Raw genomic sequence first — 21,890 nt, 5'->3', positions numbered from 1 at the left:
TTCTAGTCCCTTGTGTATTAAACTATTGTCCAAAACTATTTAATATTTTTAGGGCTACAATTTGACATTTAATTCAGGGATAATTTAATTCCACAGATGGTGAGAGTGACGGCAGTGAATGAGACCAAATAGAATTAAATAAGCTGTGGTAAAGGAAAGTGACAAAAGCATGAGATGGAGGTCAAAGAAGCAATGAACAGAAGAATAATACACGATGATTATCCTTGTGCCATTTCTATCCATTTATTATGTTCCTACGTCAATATAAGTTGTGATTGTGGATAATTCAACAGCACTACCACAGCCAAAAAGTGTATGTAAACAAGCAAACGTGAAAGAAATATGGATTGCGACATTTATAATGAAATATATGTTTAAAAAAATTAAAGGATGATGTTCCGAAAAGTGACTGATGGTCCTGGTGCAATTATCCCGCAACCTCTAATTCTCTCTAAGTCGCACACTATTCTGGTATGACTCCACAAAGATTGATGAAAGTCAGCGTATGTTTTGTGTATTAAAGGTCAGTTTAGTTTAGTTTTAGTTTAATTTATTATTGTCACGTGTACCGAGGTAGAGTGAAAAGCTTTTTTGTTGCACGCTATCCAGTCAGTGAAAAGACTATACATGATTACAATCAACCCATCCACAGTGTACAGATACAGGATTAAGGGAATAACATTTAGTGCAAGACAAAGTCCGGTAAAGTCCAATTAAAGATAGTCCGAAGGTCTTCAGTGAGACAAATGGTAGGTCAGGACTACTCTCTAGTTGGTGATAGGATGGTTTAGTTGCCTGGTTAACTGAATCTGGCCCTGAATAAACTGTCCCTGAATCTAGAGATGTGCGTTTTCACACTTTTACACTTCTTGCCTGATGGGAGAGGGGAGAAGAGGGAGTGACCCGGATGAGACTCATCCTTGATTATGCTGGTGGCCTTGCCGAGGCAGCATGAAGTGCAGATGGAGTCAATGGAAGGGAGCATTGGTTCGGAGATGTTGATTGTGCACACACTTTTACCTGATCCGATCCAATTGTCTATTCCTAAAGCAATGACAAATCTATTAAACAGATTTGGAAAGAGCCATTGAAAGCAGATCTATTGTAAATTCCTGTGGCGGCATTTACTGTGGAAATTATCATATAAACAGACCACTTTCTAATTATAACTCCTGGTAGTGTTTTTATTCCTAGAATGTGGATCTGTTATTGCCCTTGAACTCTTATTTGTTCAACCACTTCAGAAGACATTTAAGAGGCTTCTACATCACTCGAATGCCGGAATCTTAAGGAAAGATTTCCTTTCCTGAAAGATGTCAGTGAACCAGATGGGATTTTATGACAATCCGGTAGTTTCACAGTCACTGATATTACCTTTTTATGGTGCAAATTTGGCTTTTTATGGTACCTGAAATTTGGCTCTGCAGCTTCTCACATTGCCTCATGTTTCAAAAAACGATTGTATAAGAAATAAAGACCATTTAATTTGATTTAAATGTGACGACCAAATTTGATGAGTGGGCATTAATAATTATTTACTGCTTTCGATTCTGCTGTTCACTTCGAATTGAAACGTGGTAATCCCTCTCCACATAATAATCATGCCATGATGATTGGTGGGTATCTTTGAAAATTAAAAACATGATTGCTTTAGTTTTGTACAAAAATTGTATGTTGTGCAATTGTTAATACATGTGTACACTGTTACCTCGGTAGTTTTAAACAGAAGTCTCTTTCTTTCAGTCACGTGACCCCATTAGATTAATTGAACTCAAGGCTGAAGTGTCACCACGGATATCTGCAGAGGACCTGATTGATCTGTGTGAGTTGTCTGGACCCACCAACTTCAAGATGCCCACGAAAAAGACAAAATCAGGGAAGCCAAAACTGCTCGTGGTGGACATTCGAAACAGTGAGGAGTATCCTTGCACAAACTATAACTGCTTTTCCTCTTGTTATTTTAGGGTTACATAATGGAAGGATATGTACTAATGCTCTGAACTAGAGGGCTGTGTATGCTTAGTTATTGAGGGTATTGAAGACACATTTTTCAATACTAAAGGATATAATAAATGGGTAGGAAAGTGCACATGATCAGATGCAATCTTCTTGAACAAACTGCTGGAGGAACTCAGCAGGTCAGGCAGCATCTCTGAAGGGAAATGGACAGATGATTTGGGTGGGGATCCTTCATCAGGCTGATGGGGGAGAGGGGAGACAGCTGGTAGAAAGAGTGAAGGCAAGCAGTGGGGCAAAAGCTACACTGTGATAGGTAGATACAGGTGAGGATGGGTCAATGGTCACCTGGATCAATCTATCACTTGCCACCTCTTTCCCCATGCCTGTTTCTACCTCCAACCTCCAGTCTACTCCAGTCTCAGGAAGCCCCAAAATGTTTTCTGTCCATTTCCCTCCACAGATGCTGCCTGTCCTGCTAAGTTAATCCGGCACTTTGTTTCTTCCTAAAGATTCCTGCATCTGCAGTCTCTTGTGGCTTCAGAATCTTATTGAACACTGGAGCAGGTTATAAAGGACGTTCCTGATTCTGTTTCTCATGTTTAATTGATATTGGCAGCTTGTTTTACCACAAATGAGCTGAAAAATTGAGGATGAATGTAACATTGCATCAAGTAGGCAAACAAAAATGTTCATTATATATACATAGTACTGTTACCAGTACTGGTTTTGAAATTTGAAACGTATCATTATGAAACTTAATCAAAATATATCTTTGCAGAATCACTTTTTCAAATGTTGACAAATGCATGTTAAACGATATCACTATTTTTGTAGTGCTTTCAGCGACTAATGCTTATTTTGGGTTTTTATGAGCTGCTTTATGAGGTTTGACATGTGGCTGATTGGTAAAATGGAAAGCTTGGCATTCGATCAGATGAATCAGCTTATTTTCAATACATAAATCATACTAACCAGCATTTTTATGACCTTGTTAAAAACCAGAACTAGTAAATGCTATAGTAGCCCCGTTCAATTCTCCCACATTTGATCAGTGTCCAATGTTTTACTGGTAGGTACACTTATAACAAAGAAAAAGAAAATTGTATTTATGTAACACTTACCTGTATATTGCCTCAAAATATCCCCAAACATGTTATGGTTAGTTTAGAGTTACAGCATGGAAACAGGCCCTTTGGCTCATGGAGTCCACGGATAACCATTTCACACTAGTTCTATCCACCCTTTCTCATCCACCCTCTACCTATTAGGGTCAATTTATCAAGGCCAATTAACATACAAACCCACACGTCTTTGGGAAGCAAGAAGAAACCGAGCACTTATGAGGAAACCCATGCGGTTACAGAGAGAGCATGCAAACTCCTCACAGACAGCACATGAGATCAGGATCGAAAGCTGGGTCTCTGATGATGTGAGAAAGCAGCTCTACCAGCTGAGCCCCTCTGCTGCTCGATTATATTTTGTGAGTAAAGATCTGTACTAGATCTTTAATATAAAGAACCAAATACTGGTGATCTAAAATAGGTGGAGTTGCTCAGCAGAACAGGCAGCATCTGTGGAATAAAGAACCATTCTCTCATTTTGGTCCATTGAATAAAGCAAAACAAGATGACCGAGAAAATAGAAAGGTAATGGTTAAATTCAGGCATGTGTTACATGACCCATGCTATATGACACTTAAGTGGATTCTAGAGCAGGTTGTTGTAGTGATAGACCCTGGAGTTTTTCTGGCATTCCTTATTTAAATATAGATAGGAAAAGTTTAGAGGGATATGGGCCAACCACAGGGAGGACAGACTAGTGTAGATGGGTCATCTTGAACAGCATGGGCAAGTTGCACTAAGGAACCTCATTCTGTGCTGTATGGCTCTATAACAAGTGTCTTTTTGATCATTCCGCTCACACACAAATTGGCTTGCAAATTCATAGCTTCTCTTTTGTGTTCATTCATATGTTTGCTGTAGTTCTTTTAGTCACCAATTCCATCACCTCTGTTTTCCTTCCTACCATTGTTTGTTATTCCCAAAATCCATTATCCATCTTTCCATGTCATATTCCCATCATGTTAAACACCACTCCCTTTTCCTTTCCTTGACCAAAGTTAATTACTTTGGAATTAACCAGCACAAAGACAACGCATGGCTTTTCTCACAACATTTAAGAAACATTTGGACAGGTACATCGGTAGGATAGTTTCAGAGGGATGTGGGCCAAATCTCAGCACATGTCAACACCTCTACTTCCTTAGAAGGCTAAGGAGGTTTGGCATGTCCCCAACAACCTCTACTGATGTACCGTAGAAAGCATTTTATCAGGATACATCAGAGCATGGATTGCGAACAGCTCCATCCAAGGCCGCAATAAATTGCAGAGAAATGTGGATGCAGCCTAGACCATCTCACAAACCAATCTCAATTGACTTAATTTACACCTCACACTGTCGTTGTAAGGCCACCAGCATAATCAAGGACAAATCCCACCCAGCCCATTCATAGAAACATAGAAATTAGGTGCAGGAGTAGGCCATTCGGCCCTTCGAGCCTGCACCGCCATTCATTATGATCATGGCTGATCATCCAACTCAGTATCCCGTACCTGCCTTCTCTCCATACCCTCTGATCCCCTTAGCCACAAGGGCCACATCTAACTCCCTCTTAAATATAGCCAATGAACTGGCCTCAACTACCCTCTGTGGCAGAGAGTTCCAGAGATTCACCACTCTCTGTGTGAAAAAAGTTCTCCTCATCTTGGTTTTAAAGGATTTCCCCCTTATCCTTAAGCTGTGACCCCTTGTCATGGACTTCCCCAACATCTGGAACAATCTTCCTGCATCTAGCCTGTCCAACCCCTTAAGAATTTTGTAAGTTTCTATAAGATCCCTCTCAATCTCATAAATTCTAGAGAGTATAAACCAAGTCCATCCAGTCTTTCTTCATAAGACAGTCCTGACATCCCAGGAATCAGTCTGCACTCCCTCCATGGCAATAATGTCCTTCCTCAGATTTGGAAACCAAAACTGTACGCAATACTCCAGGTGTGGTCTCACCAAGACCCTGTACAACTGCATTAGAACCTCCCTGCTCCTATACTCAAATCCTTTTGCAATGAAAGCTAACATACCATTCACTTTCTTCACTGCCTGCTGCACCTGCATGCCTACTTTCAATGACTGGTGTACCATGACACCCAGGTCTCGCTGCATCTCCCCTTTTCCTAATCGGCCACCATTTAGATAATAGTCTGCTTTCCTGTTTTTGCCACCAAAATGGATAACCTCACATTTACCCACATTATACTGAATCTGCCAAACATTTGCCCACTCACCCAGCCTATCCAAGTCACCTTGCAGTCTCCCAGCATCCTCCTCGTAGCTGACACTGCCCCCCAGCTTAGTGTCATTAGCAAACTTGGAGATATTGACTTCAATTCCCTCATCCAGATCATTAATATATATTGTAAATAGCTGGGGTCCCAGCACTGAGCCTTGCGGTACCCCACTAGTCACTGCCCGCCATTGTGAAAAGGACCCGTTTACTCCTACTCTTTGCTTCCTGTTTGCCAGCCAGTTCTCTATCCACATCAATACTGAACCCCCAGTGCTGTGTGCTTTAAGTTTGTATACTAATCTCTTATGTGGGACCTTGTCGAAAGCCTTCTGGAAGTCCAGATACACCACATCCACTGGTTCTCCCCTATCCACGCTACTAGTTACATCCTTGAAAAATTCTATTAAGATTCGTCAGACATGATTTACCTTTCGTAAATCCATGCTGACTTTGTCCAATGATTTCACCACTTTCCAAATGTACTGCTATCCCATCTTTAATAACTGACTCTAGCAGTTTCCCCACTACTGATGTTAGACTAACTGGTCTGTAATTCCCCGTTTTCTCTCTCCCTCCCTTCTTAAAAAGTGGGATTACATTTGCTACCCGCCAATTCTCAGGAACTACTCCAGAATCTAAAGAGTTTTGAAAGATTGTTGAAATGCATCCACTATTTCTGGAGCTACTTCCTTAAGTACTCTGGGATGCAGCCTATCTGGCCCTGGGGATTAATCGGCCTTTAATCCATTCAATTTACCCAACACCACTTCCCGACTAATCTGTATTTCACTCAATTCCTCCAACTCCTTTGACCCACGGTCCCCTGCTATTTCCGGCAGATTATTTATGTCTTCCTTAGTGAAGACGGAACCAAAGTAGTTATTCAATTGGTCCGCCATATCCTTGTTCCCCATGATCAACTCACCTGTTTCTGACTGCAAGGGACCTACATTTGTTTTAACTAATCTCTTTCTTGTCACATATCTATAAAAACTTTTGCAGTCAGTTTTTATGTTCCCTGCCAGTTTTCTTTCATAATCTATTTTCCTTTCCTAATTAAACCCTTTGCTGGTCTCTGAATTTCCCCCAGTCTTCTGGTATGCTGCTTTTTCTGATTCTAATTTGTACTCATCATCCTTTGCTTTGATACTATCCCTGATTTCCCTTGTTATTCACGGATGCACTACCTTCCCTGATTTATTCTTTTGCCAAACTGGGATGAACAATTTTTGTAGTTCATCCATGCAATCTTACATTGCATATCCACCGTCAACCCTTTTAGAATTAATTGCCAGTCAATCTTGGCCAATTCACGTCTCATACCCTCATAGTTACCTTTCTTTAAGTTCAGAACCATTGTTTCTGAATTAACAATGTCACTCTCCATCCTAATGAAGAACTCAACCATATTATGGTCACTCTTGCCCAAGGGGGCACATACAACAAGATTGCTAACTAACCCTTCCTCATTACTCAATACCCAGTCTAAAATAGCCTGCTCTCTCGTTGGTTCCTCTACATGTTGATTTAGATAACTATCCCGCATACATTCCAAGAAATCCTCTTCCTCAGCACCACAGCCAATTTGATTCACCCAATCTATATGTAGATTGAAGTCACCCATTATAACTGTTTTGCCTTTGTCGCACGCATTTCTAATTTCCTGTTTGATACCATCTCCAACTTCACTACTACTGTTAGGTGGCCTGTACACAACACCCACCAGCGTTTTCTGCCCCTTAGTGTTTCGCAGCTCTACCCATACCGATTCCACATCCTCCAAACTAATGTCCTTCCTTTCCATTGCGTTAATCTCCTCTCTAACCAGCAACGCTACCCCACCTCCTTTTCCTTTCTCTCTATCCCTCCTGAATAATGTTTAGTGCAAGATAAAGCCAATAAAGTCTGAACCAAGGTAGTCCGAGGGTCTCCAATGCAGTAGATAGTAGTCCAGGATAGTAGTTATCCTTCTTCTCCCCTCTCCCATCGGGCAAAAGGTATAGAAGTATGAAAACACATACCTCCAGATTCAAGGACAGTTTCTTCCCAGACATTATCAGGCAACTAAACCATCATCCCAACAACTAGAGAGCAGTCTTGAACTACTATCTACTGCATTGGAGACCCTCGGACTAGCTTGGTTCGGACTTTATCGGCTTTATCTTGCACTAAACATTATTACATTATTCCCTTTATCGAGTATCTGTACACTGTGGATGATTCAATGGTAATCATATATTGTCTTTCAGTTGACTGGTTAGCACACAACCAAAGCTTCTCACTGCACCTGGTATATGTGACAATAAATTATACTCAACTCAAACTCAAATGCAGGCAGGTGGGACCAGCATATATGGGGCATGTTGGTCGGCGTGGGCAAGTTGGACCAAAGGGCCTGTTTCCACTGTATAACTCTATGACAGAGAGCCACATGACTGCTTTTCATACCCATTCAGCTCTCATCATCAAAGCCACGTGCTAAGAGCTAATGGGCCTTTTGTCTCAGAGATTGATAACATTATAGAGCTGCTTTGCATGGTTACGGAAACTCAACACCAGTTTTATGTCCCAATTGGTGTATTACAAAGCCTTCCAGTAACACTCATAGAGCTGTACACTTCAACAAAGCAATAGAGCCCAGCTGTATTAAATATTTGAAACATTACCTGTAACATGAAAGACATGGCTATAGTTAGAATGCCATTTCAAGCTAAAAGTAACTTTAGCATAATCAAATGCAAGGGCAAAGTGGTAAAAGTTAAGTCCCACGATTGATGTGATCAAGGATTTGTTCATTCCCATTTATAAATAGAATGGATTCTATATGAAAACAAAAATATAAATTCTGCAATCATTCAAGGGGAAATAAACAAGGGGTTCTTGTATAGGGCGATCCAGATGGGCTGAATAACTTCCTCCTTTGGTTCTTTATAATTTCTGCAGGTATACATTAAGAGCGTTTATGTATAGGGCTGGTATTTGCAGATGTTTAGCTCAATGTTTCTAACCTCTCCAGGCAAAGTTAAATGTTGGCTGGAACTTCACTTCCTCTGTCGTACACAAGACTAAAGCTAAATTAACTTGAGCAGTATCAAAAAACGCATTACCATAGAAAAATATGGATTATAATCTGATACTAAACATCACTCCAGAGGTTTTATATGAATGGCAATGGAAATGGTCACAGTTCAACAATTTCCTGCATTGAAGCAAAGTGCTGAAATAACTCAGCAGGTCAGGCAGTAACTCAGTAGAACATGGATAGGCAATGTTTTATTCAGGACCCTTCTTCAGACTGATTGTAGTAGGGGGAGAAAGCTGGAAGAGAGGTGGCGGCAGGACAAAGCCTGGCAAGTGATAGGTGATAGATACAAAGTGCTGGAATAACTCAGCGGGTCAGGCAGCATCTCTGGAGAAACATAGAAAATAGGTGCAGGACTAGGCCATTCGGCTCTTCGAGCCAGCACCGCCATTCAATATGATCATGGCTGATCATCCAAAATCAGTACCCCGCTCCTGCTTCTTCCCCATATCCCCTCATTCCGTTAGCCCTAAGAGCTACATCTAACTCTCTCTTGAAAACATCCAGTGAATTGGCCTCCACTGCCTTCTGTGGCAGAGAATTCCACAGATTCACAACTCCCTGGGTGAAAACGTTTTTCCTCATCTCAGTCCTAAATGGTCTTGCCCTTATTCTTAAACTGTGACCCCTGGTTCTGGAGTCCTCCAACATGGGGAACATTTTTCCTGCATCTAGCCTGTCCAATCCTTTATGAATTGTATATGTTTCTTTAAGATCCCCTCTTATCCTTCTAAATTCCAGTGAATACAAGGCCAGTCGACCTATACTTTCATCACATGTTAGTCCCACCATCCCGGGAATTAACCCGGTGAACTTACGCTGCACTCCCTCAATAGCAACAATGTCCTTCCTCAAATTAGGAGTCCTAAACTGGACACAATACTCCAGGTGTTGTCTCACCGGAAAAAGTATGGGTGGCGTTTTGGGTCGGGTCTGTTGAAGAAGGGTCACCTATCCATGTTCTCCTGAGATACTGCCTGACCCGCTGAATTACTCCAGCACTTTGTGTCTATCTTTGGATAAACTAGCATCTGCAGCTGTTTATTTCTATTAGGTGATAGGCAGGGACAGGTGAGAGGGTTTTTTGATTAGTTTTGACTGATAAGGGCCAGAAATGAAAGGACAAAAAGTGTGAGATAAGGGTAGAAGATGTGAGAAATGTGAAGCCAGAGGAAGGAACCTAGGTGGGAGCGGACGGGGGGAAGAAGAACAGGAGAACTGGGTGCACATCCAGGTGGAGAACAGGAAAGACAGAGAGAGGCGGGAGAAGAGGGCGGGGGTTATTTACATAATATTGGAAAACTCGATGTTCATACTATTGGATTGTAAGTGATCCAAGCGGAATATGAAATGCTGTTCCTCCAGATTTTGTGTTTGGTCTCACTCTGGCAATGAAGGAGGCCCAGGATGAAAAGATAATTGTAGTTCAATGGTTCTTTATTGTCATGTATGCACAGCACAGTGAAATTCCTTTACACATTTCTTTTGGGAATGGCTTTGAGGAACCGAGAAATCCAGCAGGTCCTTGTGGATTTCTCACCATTGTAAAGAAGACCACATCAGGTACACAAAATACAATAGTTGAGATTGGAGGAGGTGCATATGAACCTCTGTTTCACATGGAAAGACTGCTGGGATTCCTGGATGGAGGTGAGGGTGGAGGTATAGGGACAGGTGTAACATCTGTGGTTACAGGGAAAGTACCTGGGGAAGGTAACTTTTTGGTCCCAGGTTTGCAGCAGTGACTGTGGCTGCTCCTAGTCTGGTTCACAGGTGGGAAATTCTCCCTAACTTAATCAGGCTAGAATTATATAGTGTGGAAAAAGGCCCTTCGGCCCAACTTGCCCAGACCGACCAAGATGTCCCATCTACACTAGTCCCACCTGCCTGCTTTTGGCCCATATACCTCTAAACCTGTCCCATCCATGTACCCGTCCAATTGCTTCTTAAACATTGCGATAGTACGTGCGTCAAATACCTCCTCCGGCTGCTCTTTACATACACCCAACATCCTTTGTGTGAAAAAGGCTGAGACGAAAGGCTAAAGGAAACGTTTGCCACAAGATCCCAGGAATGAGTAGGTTAACATATGATAAGCATTTGATGGCACTGGGCCTGTACTCGCAGGAGTTTAGAAGAATGAGGGGGAACCCATTGAAACTTACCGAATAGTGAAAGGCATGGACAGAGTAGTGTGGAGAGGATGTTTCTATTAGTGAGAGAATCCAGGATTAGAGGTCATTGCCTCAGAATTAAAGGACGTTCTTTTAGGAAGAAGATGAGGAGGAATTTCTTCAGTCAGAGGGTGGTGAATCTGTGGAATTCTTTGTCACAGAAGACTGGGAAGTGTACTTCAAATGATTGCACATCCTTTAAGCTGATCAGGATAGGGGGAATTTCCCACCTGTAAACCAGATTAGCAGCAGCACTTTCATCCGTACCTCACCGAGAAGGGCCAATTAACCTACAAATCCACATGTCTTTAGGATGCGGGAGCAAATCGGAGCACCCGGAGGAAACCCACGCGGTCACGGAGAAAGTGCAAACTCCAGGCAGACAGCACCTGAGGTCAGGATCGAACCCACGTTTCTGGCGATGTGAGGCAGCAGCTCTACCAATTGCACCCCTCTGCTGCCCAATTATATTTTGTGAGCAAAGATCTGTACTAGAACAATATAAGGAACCATTGGAAATCCCAAACCAGATGCTGGTAATCTAAAATAAAACAGGTGAAAAATGTTCACTCAGCAGATCAGGGAACTCAGGGAAGTTAACTTCTTGGTCCCAGGTTTTTAGTAGTGACTTCAGCTGTTCCCGATCTGGTTTACGGATGGAAAATTCTCCCTTGCCCGATCAGGCTAAAGGAAACGTTTGCTTTTCAGCTGCAGTCACTGCTGTAAACCTGGGGCCAAGAAGCTAACTTACCAAGGTACTTTATGGCAGCACAGTGGCAAAGCGGTGGAGTTGCTGCCTTACAGCGCCTGTGACCCGAGTTCGATCCTGACTGCGGGTGCTGCATGTATGGAGTTTATATCTTCTTCCTGTGACTGTGGGGGTTTTCTCCTGAGGGTGCTCTAGTTTCCTCCCACAATCCAAAGATGTACAGGTTTGTAGGTTAATTGGAATTCTGTAAATTGTAAATTGACCATAATGTGTAAGATCATGTTAGTGTACGGGGTGATTGATGGTCGGCGTGGACTCGGTGGTCCGAAAGGCTGTATCTCTAAAGTCCAAAAGGCTAAAGACACATGATATAGTAGTGCTTTTCTGCAGTTGAGTTCAAACGCTGCCGCAAGGCAACGACCAATATTAATGATTGATAATACAAATGTCATAGGGGCCACAGTGAAGAATGTCAAATGGAATGCTTGCCCTCATCGGTCAGGGCATTGAGTAAAAGATTCAGGAAGTCATGTTGCAGCTTTATTGGACTTTGGTTTGGCCACATTTGAAGTATTGTGTGCAGTTCTGGCCACTCCATTACTGGAAGGATGGGGAAGCTTTGAAGAGGATGCAGAAGAGGTTTTGCCAGAATGACACCTGTATTATAGGATATTAGCTATAAGGAGAAATTGGATAAAGTTGGACTGTTTTCTCTCAGAGGCTGGGGGAGACCTGATAGAAGTATTTCAAATTGTTCATCAGCGGTTCCAATGCAATCTCTCATAAAATTGAGACGAATGGTAAGAATACATTGCATTCCATCTTCCACTCCATCACAACTTCAATTTCCAATTGAAGGACGTTTGCTACAGTTGAGCGAGCATCCACATAGATAGAACTATTCTTCTAAAAAGCATTCCCCTCCTTCCCCACTTCTTACATTTCCTTCTTTCAAAAACAAATTCACGGTAGACTGACATTTAATCCATTGACATAACTAATGATCTTTCTGTACTGACATCACCTAAACACTTTTCTTGAATGACAAAAGTTTCTTTATCTGGAGCGCCATTGTGAGGAATGTTCTCCACATCACCTTGGATTTCCACAAAGCCTCATATCCAGTGTCTTCTGTCCCATAATGTCTCCTTTCCTCAGTCAAAATAGCTGCTCCTCCATTAGTATCAATGATGTACTTGATAAGGTACACAAAAATGCTGGAGAAACTCAGCGGGTGCGGAAGCATCTATGGAGCGAAGGAAATAGGCAACGTTTCGGGCCGAAACCCTTCTTCAGTCTGTACTTGATACGGAAACCTTGCGGACTGTGGATGGCTTGTCAAGGATGAAGGTGGTGAAGCAATGGTTCGCTGAGATGTAGGGTTGTCCAGGAGGAAACATCAAGTAGGATGGACCTTTCACTCGCCGTAGTTTAGGAGAGTGATATTTAATCTCTTCAAACATCTGACCTTGAGAGTATATGTTGACTGGCTGTTTCCACAGCCGGTGAGTCAGAATTGTAGAGCATGAGGCCAGTTCATTGGCTATATTTAAGAGGGAGTTAGATGTGGCCCTTGTGGCTAAAGGGATCAGGGGGTTTGGAGAGAAGGCAGGTACAAGATACTGAGTTGGATGATCAGCCATGATCATATTGAATGACGGTGCAGGCTCAAAGGGCCAAATGGCCTACTCCTGCACCTATTTTCTATGTTTCTATGATGTTAGGATGAGTCATCAGCCATCTACCAGAGATGTAAGAAATGTCTTTATACAGAGGTTTGCGACTCTTTGGAATTTCAGACTCCAGAGGGTTGTGGATGCTCTGAATGTTCAAACCTGAGATCAATAGATCTTGGTCCCAAATTAATCAAATAAATCTATTAATATACAAACATTCAAAATATGTGCTAGACAAGAACTCGAGGGCCTGGGCTACAGGGAAAGGATTAGTAGGCCAGGACTTTATTCCTTGGAGCACAAGAGGTTGAGGGTTGATCTTATAGCAGTTTATAAAATCTTGAAAATAATAAAAAGGCAAAAGCAGTATTTTACCCACAGTACGGGAATCAATCAGAAGACAGATTTAAGTTGAGAGGGGCAAGACTTAATAGGAACCTGAGGGGTAACTTTTAATACATGAAGGTTTAGAGGGATGAGGTCAAACGCAGGCAAATGGAACTAACTTAGATGTGGCATCTTGGTCATCTTGGACAAATTGGGCCTAAGGGCCTGGTTTGTGCTCTATGACTCAATGACAGGGCCTTGCCTTACATCTGGGGCTAAACAGGTAAAGTTACATCTGGCCTCATAATATCACAGCAAGCAGCTGCAGCCTAATCTTGTGACCAGCTGATTTTGCTACCAGTTTAGAAATCTATAGTAACATTACAAATATACTGAGAAAGTACATTTTGTATTCAGTAAAAAGTACTGAACACATAATATCTGCTTCATGTTTTCGAATTCAGTTTTTAGAAGAATGAGCTTCCTTAATTGGAAGTCATAACAGAGGTCATAATGTAAAATGCAATAGCTGGTACAAGTATGAAGACATGACTAATGCAGTAAATATGGTCTAAATATAGCAGCCAAACTTCATGGTGCCAAAAAAAAAATGTTAAGGCAGAGTAAGTTCCTCAGCATTATCCACCGTTTTCAAAATCCAGTCAGCATGCCAAATGTAAAGAGGGGTATTAGCATAGTTATATAGAAAGTCGCAGTTTAGAAATAAATAATGTCTCAAGCATGAAAGGAATATCCAGTTGGACACATCCCCTTGCTCTTTCCTATAGTTCTGCAATTCTTCTCCCTTCCCTGCCCTCCCCACCCCCACCCACCCCTCAACACCCTATTTGAATGATCTTTTTTTTTGCTATCTCCTTCCTTAACCTTAATTCCAAATCACAATTTGCTGACATTAAAATATTTTCTTCATCTCTTGTGTGAAACTATTTGCCTGGCCGTCTATTAAAGGCTTATGGAGATCTAAGTTCATAAGCTGCCACCTACAGAAGTGTTTTTGAAATCAGCTTAACAAACTGTAAATCGACAACTTAAAGAGGTTGATGGGTATTTGGAATGAGCTGCCAGAGGAAATACATATAACATTATGAGAGACATAGATAGAGTAGAACATTTTTCCAGGGTGGAAATGTCCAACACTAAAGAACAGAGCCATAATGTGAGGGGGGGAAATATAATGGAGATGTGTGGGGCAGTTTTTTTTACACAGAGAGTGTTTGGGCCTGGAACACATTGCCACGGGTGGTTGTGGAGACAGTGGCATTGTGTTTTAGAGGCTTTTGGATAAGCACATGGAAATGCAGGATATAGAGGGTTATGGATCATTTTCAGGCAGATGAGATTAGTTCAGCTTGGCATGATGCTCGGAACAAACAATGTGGGCCGAAGGGCCACGTCCTGTGCAGTATTGTTCTAAGTGCTAAGAATCCCGACACAAAACACGACCTGTCCACATTCTCCAGAAATTGAGTCTTTTTTCGGAAAAGTATTCACTTTCCACCTCAACCTGATTGCATTTTAAATGAAATTGATTAAAGTTATATACAGATTGGACAGCAATCCAAATGCCTACATTTATTATGTGGTTGTAATTTCAACTGGATCAGGTCCCACCAGGGCCATTCTGAGAATCTGCCTTCCATTTCAAAAATATTGATGCATCAGTAAACTGTTAAAAGTTACATGAGTAAAAGTAAGATTGCTTTTAAAATAAAACACTGGCTCACTTTTGTAGTTCATGGAAGGAGATTTACCATTATCACAGGTATGGCCTAAATCCAAATGCAATCCCAGGCAATGTAGGTGACTGTTTGTCATCTGAGATACCCTTATAAGGCACCAGATTGTATCAGTCACATCTCAAGATGACTAACAAACAGCGGCAGAGCCAACACTGGTCATTTTTTAAGAATGAGTTTTTTTTTTTAATGCCTGGTATTTAATCTATGCCAGTAACTACTGATGATGTTTCTTTTGGCCTTCATTTCCAGGCCTCTATTTTATGTATTAACTTTATCAAAACATCAACCATAATGTTGGCCTCTGCATCCAGGATTCACTGCGGCCCATGCGCTGCCCACTGATTCTGGAAGGCTTAGGAAACCCCTGTGGACACTGCACGCTTTGTCTCCAGGGATATAGAGGCAAGAATGTAACCCAGAAAGAGAAGCAGACAGATAGCTCTGTCTGACCCCAAGGTACTACTTCTTTGTCCTCAGTCACACAAATTTTTCTTTCAACCAAATTGCCCCCGTTTTCATCAAGTGCAGAAAGCATAGGTCTAAAGTGCAACCAGAACTTGAGGAGCAACCACTTCAACAGATCAACAGCGGCACAACAGGACTGTAAACAAACTACTCTGCAGATATCACAATAAACAACCAAGGGAGTTCAACAAAGTGCAAAAACAAAACCAAAGCTTAAGTCCCTACTGCAATCAAGGCAGCTCAGAGTCTAGTAGGACTCCATAGAATTCAATAGCCTGATATTTGTTGGGAAGAAACTGTTCCTAAACATGGACATTACAATTTTCAGGCTCCTACGCCTTCTTCCTGATGGTAGGCATGAAATCAGAGCATGATGGTGTGGGTCTCTGATGTTGCTGGCTGCCTTTTTGAGGCAGTGCCATCTATAGAACCCTTTGATGGTGGGGGAGGTCAGTATCCGCGATGGACAGTCTGTGTCCACCACTTTTTGTAATCTGCTTTGTTCGTGGGCATTCGAGTTGCCAAACCAGTCTGTAATGCAACCTGTCAATATACTCTCAGCAGTACACCTGTAGAAGTTCAAAAGAGTGTTCATCAATGTGCCAAATCTCCTCAATCTTCTAAGGATGTAGAGGCGTTGATCGGCTTACTGTATTATTGCTTCTCAATATGCTGGGCCCCAGAGACCATAGACTTAAGGTGAAAGGGGAAAGATTTAAGAGAGACCTTTGGGGCAATTTCTTTCACCCAGAGGGTAAGTATCTAGAAAAGAATCTAGCCAGAGAAACCTGAACTGGAATTGTTCATCGGCCCAAGGTCTCAACCTTCCTTGGAATATGGCCCCACGTGACTTGAACCATCTTTATAATGCTCTCCATGCCATTCCACACCATATAGAAGTGTTTCCTGTGTGGGCAGCTCCTCACATTCAGGAGTCAACTGATGAGGAACTCCCTGGACCAACTCGCCACCCTGTACCAGATACTGAAAGCACATGGTTAAAAGGCAACCAGAATCTGAAGAGCAGCCACTTCAAATGCTCAGAGAAGAGCTTCCATGTTGTGCATTCCTTTTCCTCAGCTGTGTCTATCACAGAGCCATAGTCATAGACTCATACTGCATGGAAACAGGTGTTTCGTCCCAAATTTTCCAGGCCAACCAATATGCCCCATCGACTTCCAAGATCACAAGGTGCAGGAGTAACTTCGCAGGTCAGGCAGTATCTTTGGAGAACATGGATAGATGATGTTTCGGGTTGAGACAACTTCTTCAGTCTCATTCTGCCCCATCTTCTTATCCCACCTGCTTGTGTCTAGCCCATATCCCTTTAAACCTTTTCTATCCATCTACCTGTCCAAATGTCCTATTAGATGTTGTCATTATTTAGACACAATGTGATGATCGGTTCTGGCGGTGGTAAGGGGGGACCCCAGAAGAGGAGTCTGCATGTTAGAGTCCTCCCCACTTTATATTGGGGATGTAGAGTGGAAAATGTGGCATAGAGCAGTTCCACCTGTCATTTCTTTGGCTTCAACGACTCCATGGTCCATACATTTATGGAGTGCTGAAGGTATTGACCTGTTGATTTAACATTTCTGTCTTATCTATCCTACCCCAGGTCTGTATTAGATCTTTATTTTGTGATATCCTGAAAAGCGACTTGCGTTCTCAGACTTGCCTTCTCACTATACATACCTGTAGAACATAAGTGCCTGCATCCTCACAAAAACATAGTGAGGTTGCAAATATAGTCTTTACAATGAAGTGTTAAGAATTAAACAGTTTTTCATAACAAGAGCGGTAAGAATTTAATCATCTTCTTATACCCACATATGGTTATTTTTATAGCAATTATTTAAAGAGGTCAGATTCTTCTGTAGTGTCTGCAAACAATAGTCTAGCCAAAGCAGCATACCAAGTGTACTTTGAAAAGGGAAGAAAAATCACATTGCATGTTACCAAATATCCCTGTTTATTATCTCAAAATTCAGGCTAGGTTAACACAAGATCTCACCACACCACTCCCACTATGTTGATATCCTCATTCAGTTTGGAGTATATTTGTCACACACTTAACACTGTTCAGCTGTACGAGGACTGGTTTTCTACTATAATATGTACCAGCTGTGCACACTCAGCAGTTTGCAGTGTCCTGTTTCCTATTAAAACTGCCTCTACCTAAGATATCCAACACCTTATGTCAGTGACTTCCTTCACCTTACCCCTTTTGATCCATGGACACTATTCCACTCTTTCATTACCAAATGTTTTTCCAAACCTAATACACTTGTTACCTTCTTCGGAGCTTTCACCAAAGTCCTTTTAATCCCTTCCAGAATTCAAAGTCGTACCAGAAGGTTATATCAGTCAGGTGTTCTTGACCCCAGGACATCTTATTAATTGTTTCTTCGATTCACTCAAAATGTTTTGAGATATGAGACCATAAAATAAATGTGAACTTATGATCATATATTTATTTTGACATAATTTTTCAGTACTGTGTCAGGATGGAGATTATCCAAGATGACATCAGGCAGCTCAAAACTAAAGCTAAATTTAGAAATAATTCAACATTTGAGGCCAGTCAGCACAGTGGCTCAGCAGTAGAGTTGTTACCTCACAGAGACCTGGGTCAATCATACCTCGTGTGTTGTCTGTACAGAGTTTGTACATTCTACCTGTGCCCATGTGTTTTCTCTGGGTGCTCCAGTTTCCTTACACATTCCAAAGACTTGTAGGTTAATTGCCTTCTAGTGTGTAGGATGTAAAAGTGGGATAATATGAAATGAGTGTATGGGTGATTGATGGTCGTGGTGGGCCACAGGGCTTTTGTGGGCCACAGGACATAGGTGTGATCTTGGTGGGCCACAGGGCATGTTTCCACACAGTATCTCTAAACTAACTTAAAAGGGCAGCACGGTGGCACAGTGGTAGAGTTGCTGCCTTACAACGGCAGGGACCCGGGTTCGATCCTGTCTACGGGTGCTGTCGACAGAGTTTGTACGTTCTCCAGAACAAAATGACTGATTTCTTAGTCAGTCTGATCAGCACAAAAACTTCAGCACTTGTCAGGGAAATACACCCACCTTGGAACAATTGTAAATTCTGATACCCGAGACAGAACGAGTCATTGCAGTTTATGTACCTCATGAACAACTAAATGAATTACAAGCCTTGCAGCCTGCTACCTTTCCAAGGGATTTATGGCACTAGTTAAAGCTTGGCTTTTATTGTGCTACAGGTGTGAACTCTAACCTGTGGAAACATCCTCAGATTTTTACTCAAATCAGTGAAGCAGCTGCATCAGCGAAAGTTGGTGGATGCAGAATTACTTGTCTTCCTAAGTACAGAAAAGAAAGTTACAGATTACTATAAACCCTGCACGGGAGCTAAAGTAAATAAGAAGCACATTTATACAGCGTGTTTCAAAAGGATCTACAGCCAGGGAAACAGTTTTGAAGTGTAATCACTATTTGTGGCTAACTTGCATGCAGCATTATTATACAATAAACATGCCAGAAAATGGCACAGCGGTAGAGATGCAGCGCCAGAGACCTGGGTTTGATCCTGACCAACCTGTCTGTATGGAGTTTTTACGTTCTCCCTGTGACCGTGTGGGTTTTTTCTGGGTGCTCCGGTTTCCTACTGCACTCCAAACATGTACAGGTTCATAGGTTAATTGGCTTCCGTAAATTGTTCCTACCATGTAGGTTTGTGCTAGTGTATGGGGTGATTGCTGGTTGGCGCGGACTCATGCTGTATCTCTAAAGTCTAAAGTCTGAAACAATGAAATTAATAACTGTACAATTTACCCTAGCTTTGACTGAGGCATTGATATTGCCCAACAGTAGATGTATTTTTTAAGAACTTCTTAAAGAGCCAACATTGATTTAACATCCCTTCCAAAAGGCAGCACTTACAATGCTCCCTCAAAATCACACTGAAGTGTAAGTGCTTAACTTTCCGGAGTTGAACTTGAACCTATATCCAGGATGTTACTTCATTCCAGTAGTTACACGAATAGGAAAGGTTTATAGGGATATTTGCCAAACCTGGCCAAATGGGACTAGCTCAGATGGAGCATCCTGGTCAGCATGTAGGGCTGAAGGGCCTATTTCCATTCTGTGTGATTCTTATGACATGTTCTGGGTAAGTTCACGGGTTCTATCCGGTCCTATACTAAAGAATAGCGGAGCCTTAATCATTGTTACCAAAGACACATTAACTGGTCATATATCTTACTTTATTAAGTATAATATGCCTTTCATCATTATGAATCATTTGGTATGTCCAGAAAATGTGAAAGGTATATAACGGCACCAGGGGGCGCCGCACGATGGCAGCCTCGCCAACAGTCGATCTGTCTTTTCGTCTTTTTTTTGTTATTTTTAATGTGTTTTAAAAGTTTGTGTTAATGTTCTTTGGTTTGTTTTATGTGGGGGGGGGGGTCGGGCGAAAAGTTTTTTTCAATCTCTTACCTTGCCGGAGTTGCGATTGTTTTCCGGATCGTATCTCCGGTCGCTCTGCGGCCTAATATCATGGAGCTGGAGGCCTTGCTCGGGACTGACTTTGAGCCCCACCGCAGGGACGTGGACTTACCATCGGAGCCGATCCCTTGCCTGGGATCGACGCTCCATCGGGGAGCTCGCAATCTCGGGTAGGGATGAATGTCAGGAAGCTCCAAACGACTCAGAAGGTTCGACCAACCCTGACCCGGGGTCAGATTGCCCAGCGCGGGGAGCTGACATCCCCCCGATGTAGGAGCTTGATCACCCCGATGCGGAGGGTTCGACCGCCGACTACGGAGCCAAGATAGCCCCGTCAATGGAAGGCTCGAGGTCCCCGACCGCGGGAGAACAAAGAAAGGGAAGAGAGGAATGTGGAGGAGTCACTGTGGTGGAGTTTATGTTAAAATGTATTTTGTGTGTTCTGTTGCTTTTTATTGGTATGACTGTATGGCAAATTAAACTCATCGAATGTTGCAAACATACTTGGCTAATAAAGCATGATTATGATTACAATTATAAATGCAAGTTCTTCCCTCATTGTAACAACGTGGAAGGAGTTCGTGCTTGCCTGTTTCAGAAAAGGTCATTCAATCATTGTACAGGCAACAGAGGAAGATTACAAGAACCAATGAAGGCAAACATTATGTTCGCCTTCATTGCCACTTTATAGAGTTGTGTTGCTGCGTTCAGGGAGTTGTGAACTTTCGCCCAACATCCCTCTACACATCAATGCTCCTAAGGGTCCAGCCATTTACTGTATAATGAGTTCACCTAATCAAAGCAGCATGGGAATCTATATTACTCATCATCTTTATCTTGTTATTTAAAGGAAGGAAGGAAGGCCATCATCCTTACTTGGAACGTTATTTGAATAGCCTTGTTAAAGACATTGTCAGAGTATATAGAACTGGGCAATTCATGCTCATGTCAGCCATGTTCAAATAATTAAGCCTGTGCTAAGCTTCATATCAATGACTTAAATCCTTCAAGTTCTTTCCTGGGAATTGACCAGAAGTTCATATGACCAGAAGTGGAAGAAACTTGCAAAGATTGAATATTCCTGAAACGTTTTGATTGCTTCCCGTGCTAAAATTGAAGGGATTTTGTTACAAATTCGACCAAGTTCCTAGCAACCCAATTTATTTGATACTTTCAGCAGTTTTCTCATTCTGAGAATGACCTGACGGGTTTGAATTGTGATTCAAACACAGAGGAATAAAGTCCCAGATAATAGATTTTTAATCAAGTGTATTTGTTCTGTGAAGGATAATCTGCTTAATTTAATTAACTTTTATAATTATTGAAATATTGAGTGAATCTTCCCGTCTATTGTTGTTCTTTCGTTTATCAGCTTGGTTTCACAAATTTACACAGATAAGCTAGACAATAGTACATTTTTCTCCATAGCAGAAGTGTAGGAAACTGGAGGGCAATGGTTTAAGGTAAGGGGTTGGAGGTTCAGAGGTGATATTAGGAAGAGGTTTTGCATTCAGAGGATGGTTAGAGTTTGAAACATTGCCTGAGAGGGAGGTGGAGACTGGCACTCTCACAATATTTAATAAATATTTAATAAGCAGTAGCACAGCTGAGAGAGCTGCTGCCTCAAAGCACCAGAGACCCAGGTTCGATCATGACCTCAGCTGCTGTCTGTGTGGAGTTTGCACTTTTACCTGCGAACGCATGGGTTTCTTCCAGCTGCCCCAGTTTCCTCCCACATCCCAAAAAACGTGCGGATTTGTAGGTTAATAGGCCTCTGTAAATTGTCCCTAATGTGTAGGGAGTGGATGAAAAAGTGGGATAACGTACATGTGGTGTGAACGGGTGATCGATGGTCATTTTGGATCGATGGGCTTGTTTCCATGCTGTATATTTAAGCTAAACTAAAG

At 42.0% G+C, this 21,890-nt stretch overlaps 1 protein-coding gene across 1 annotated transcript in view; it reads left to right on the top strand.

Moving 5' to 3' along the window:
• Positions 1-21,890, top strand: part of tbck (TBC1 domain containing kinase) — a 275,407-nt gene that overhangs the window by 219,373 nt on the left and 34,144 nt on the right. Inside the window, exon 24 of the mRNA XM_055641803.1 lies at positions 1,744-1,919. Within this exon, the coding sequence (XP_055497778.1) occupies positions 1,744-1,919 (176 nt within the window). The remainder of the gene's footprint in view (positions 1-1,743; positions 1,920-21,890) is intronic.

This window comes from Leucoraja erinacea, chromosome 1 (assembly GCF_028641065.1).
Source record: "Leucoraja erinacea ecotype New England chromosome 1, Leri_hhj_1, whole genome shotgun sequence".
Taxonomy (NCBI): Eukaryota; Metazoa; Chordata; class Chondrichthyes; order Rajiformes; family Rajidae; genus Leucoraja; species Leucoraja erinaceus.
Note: the sequence above shows the minus strand (reverse complement) of the source record. Positions and strands in the feature narration are given on the sequence as shown.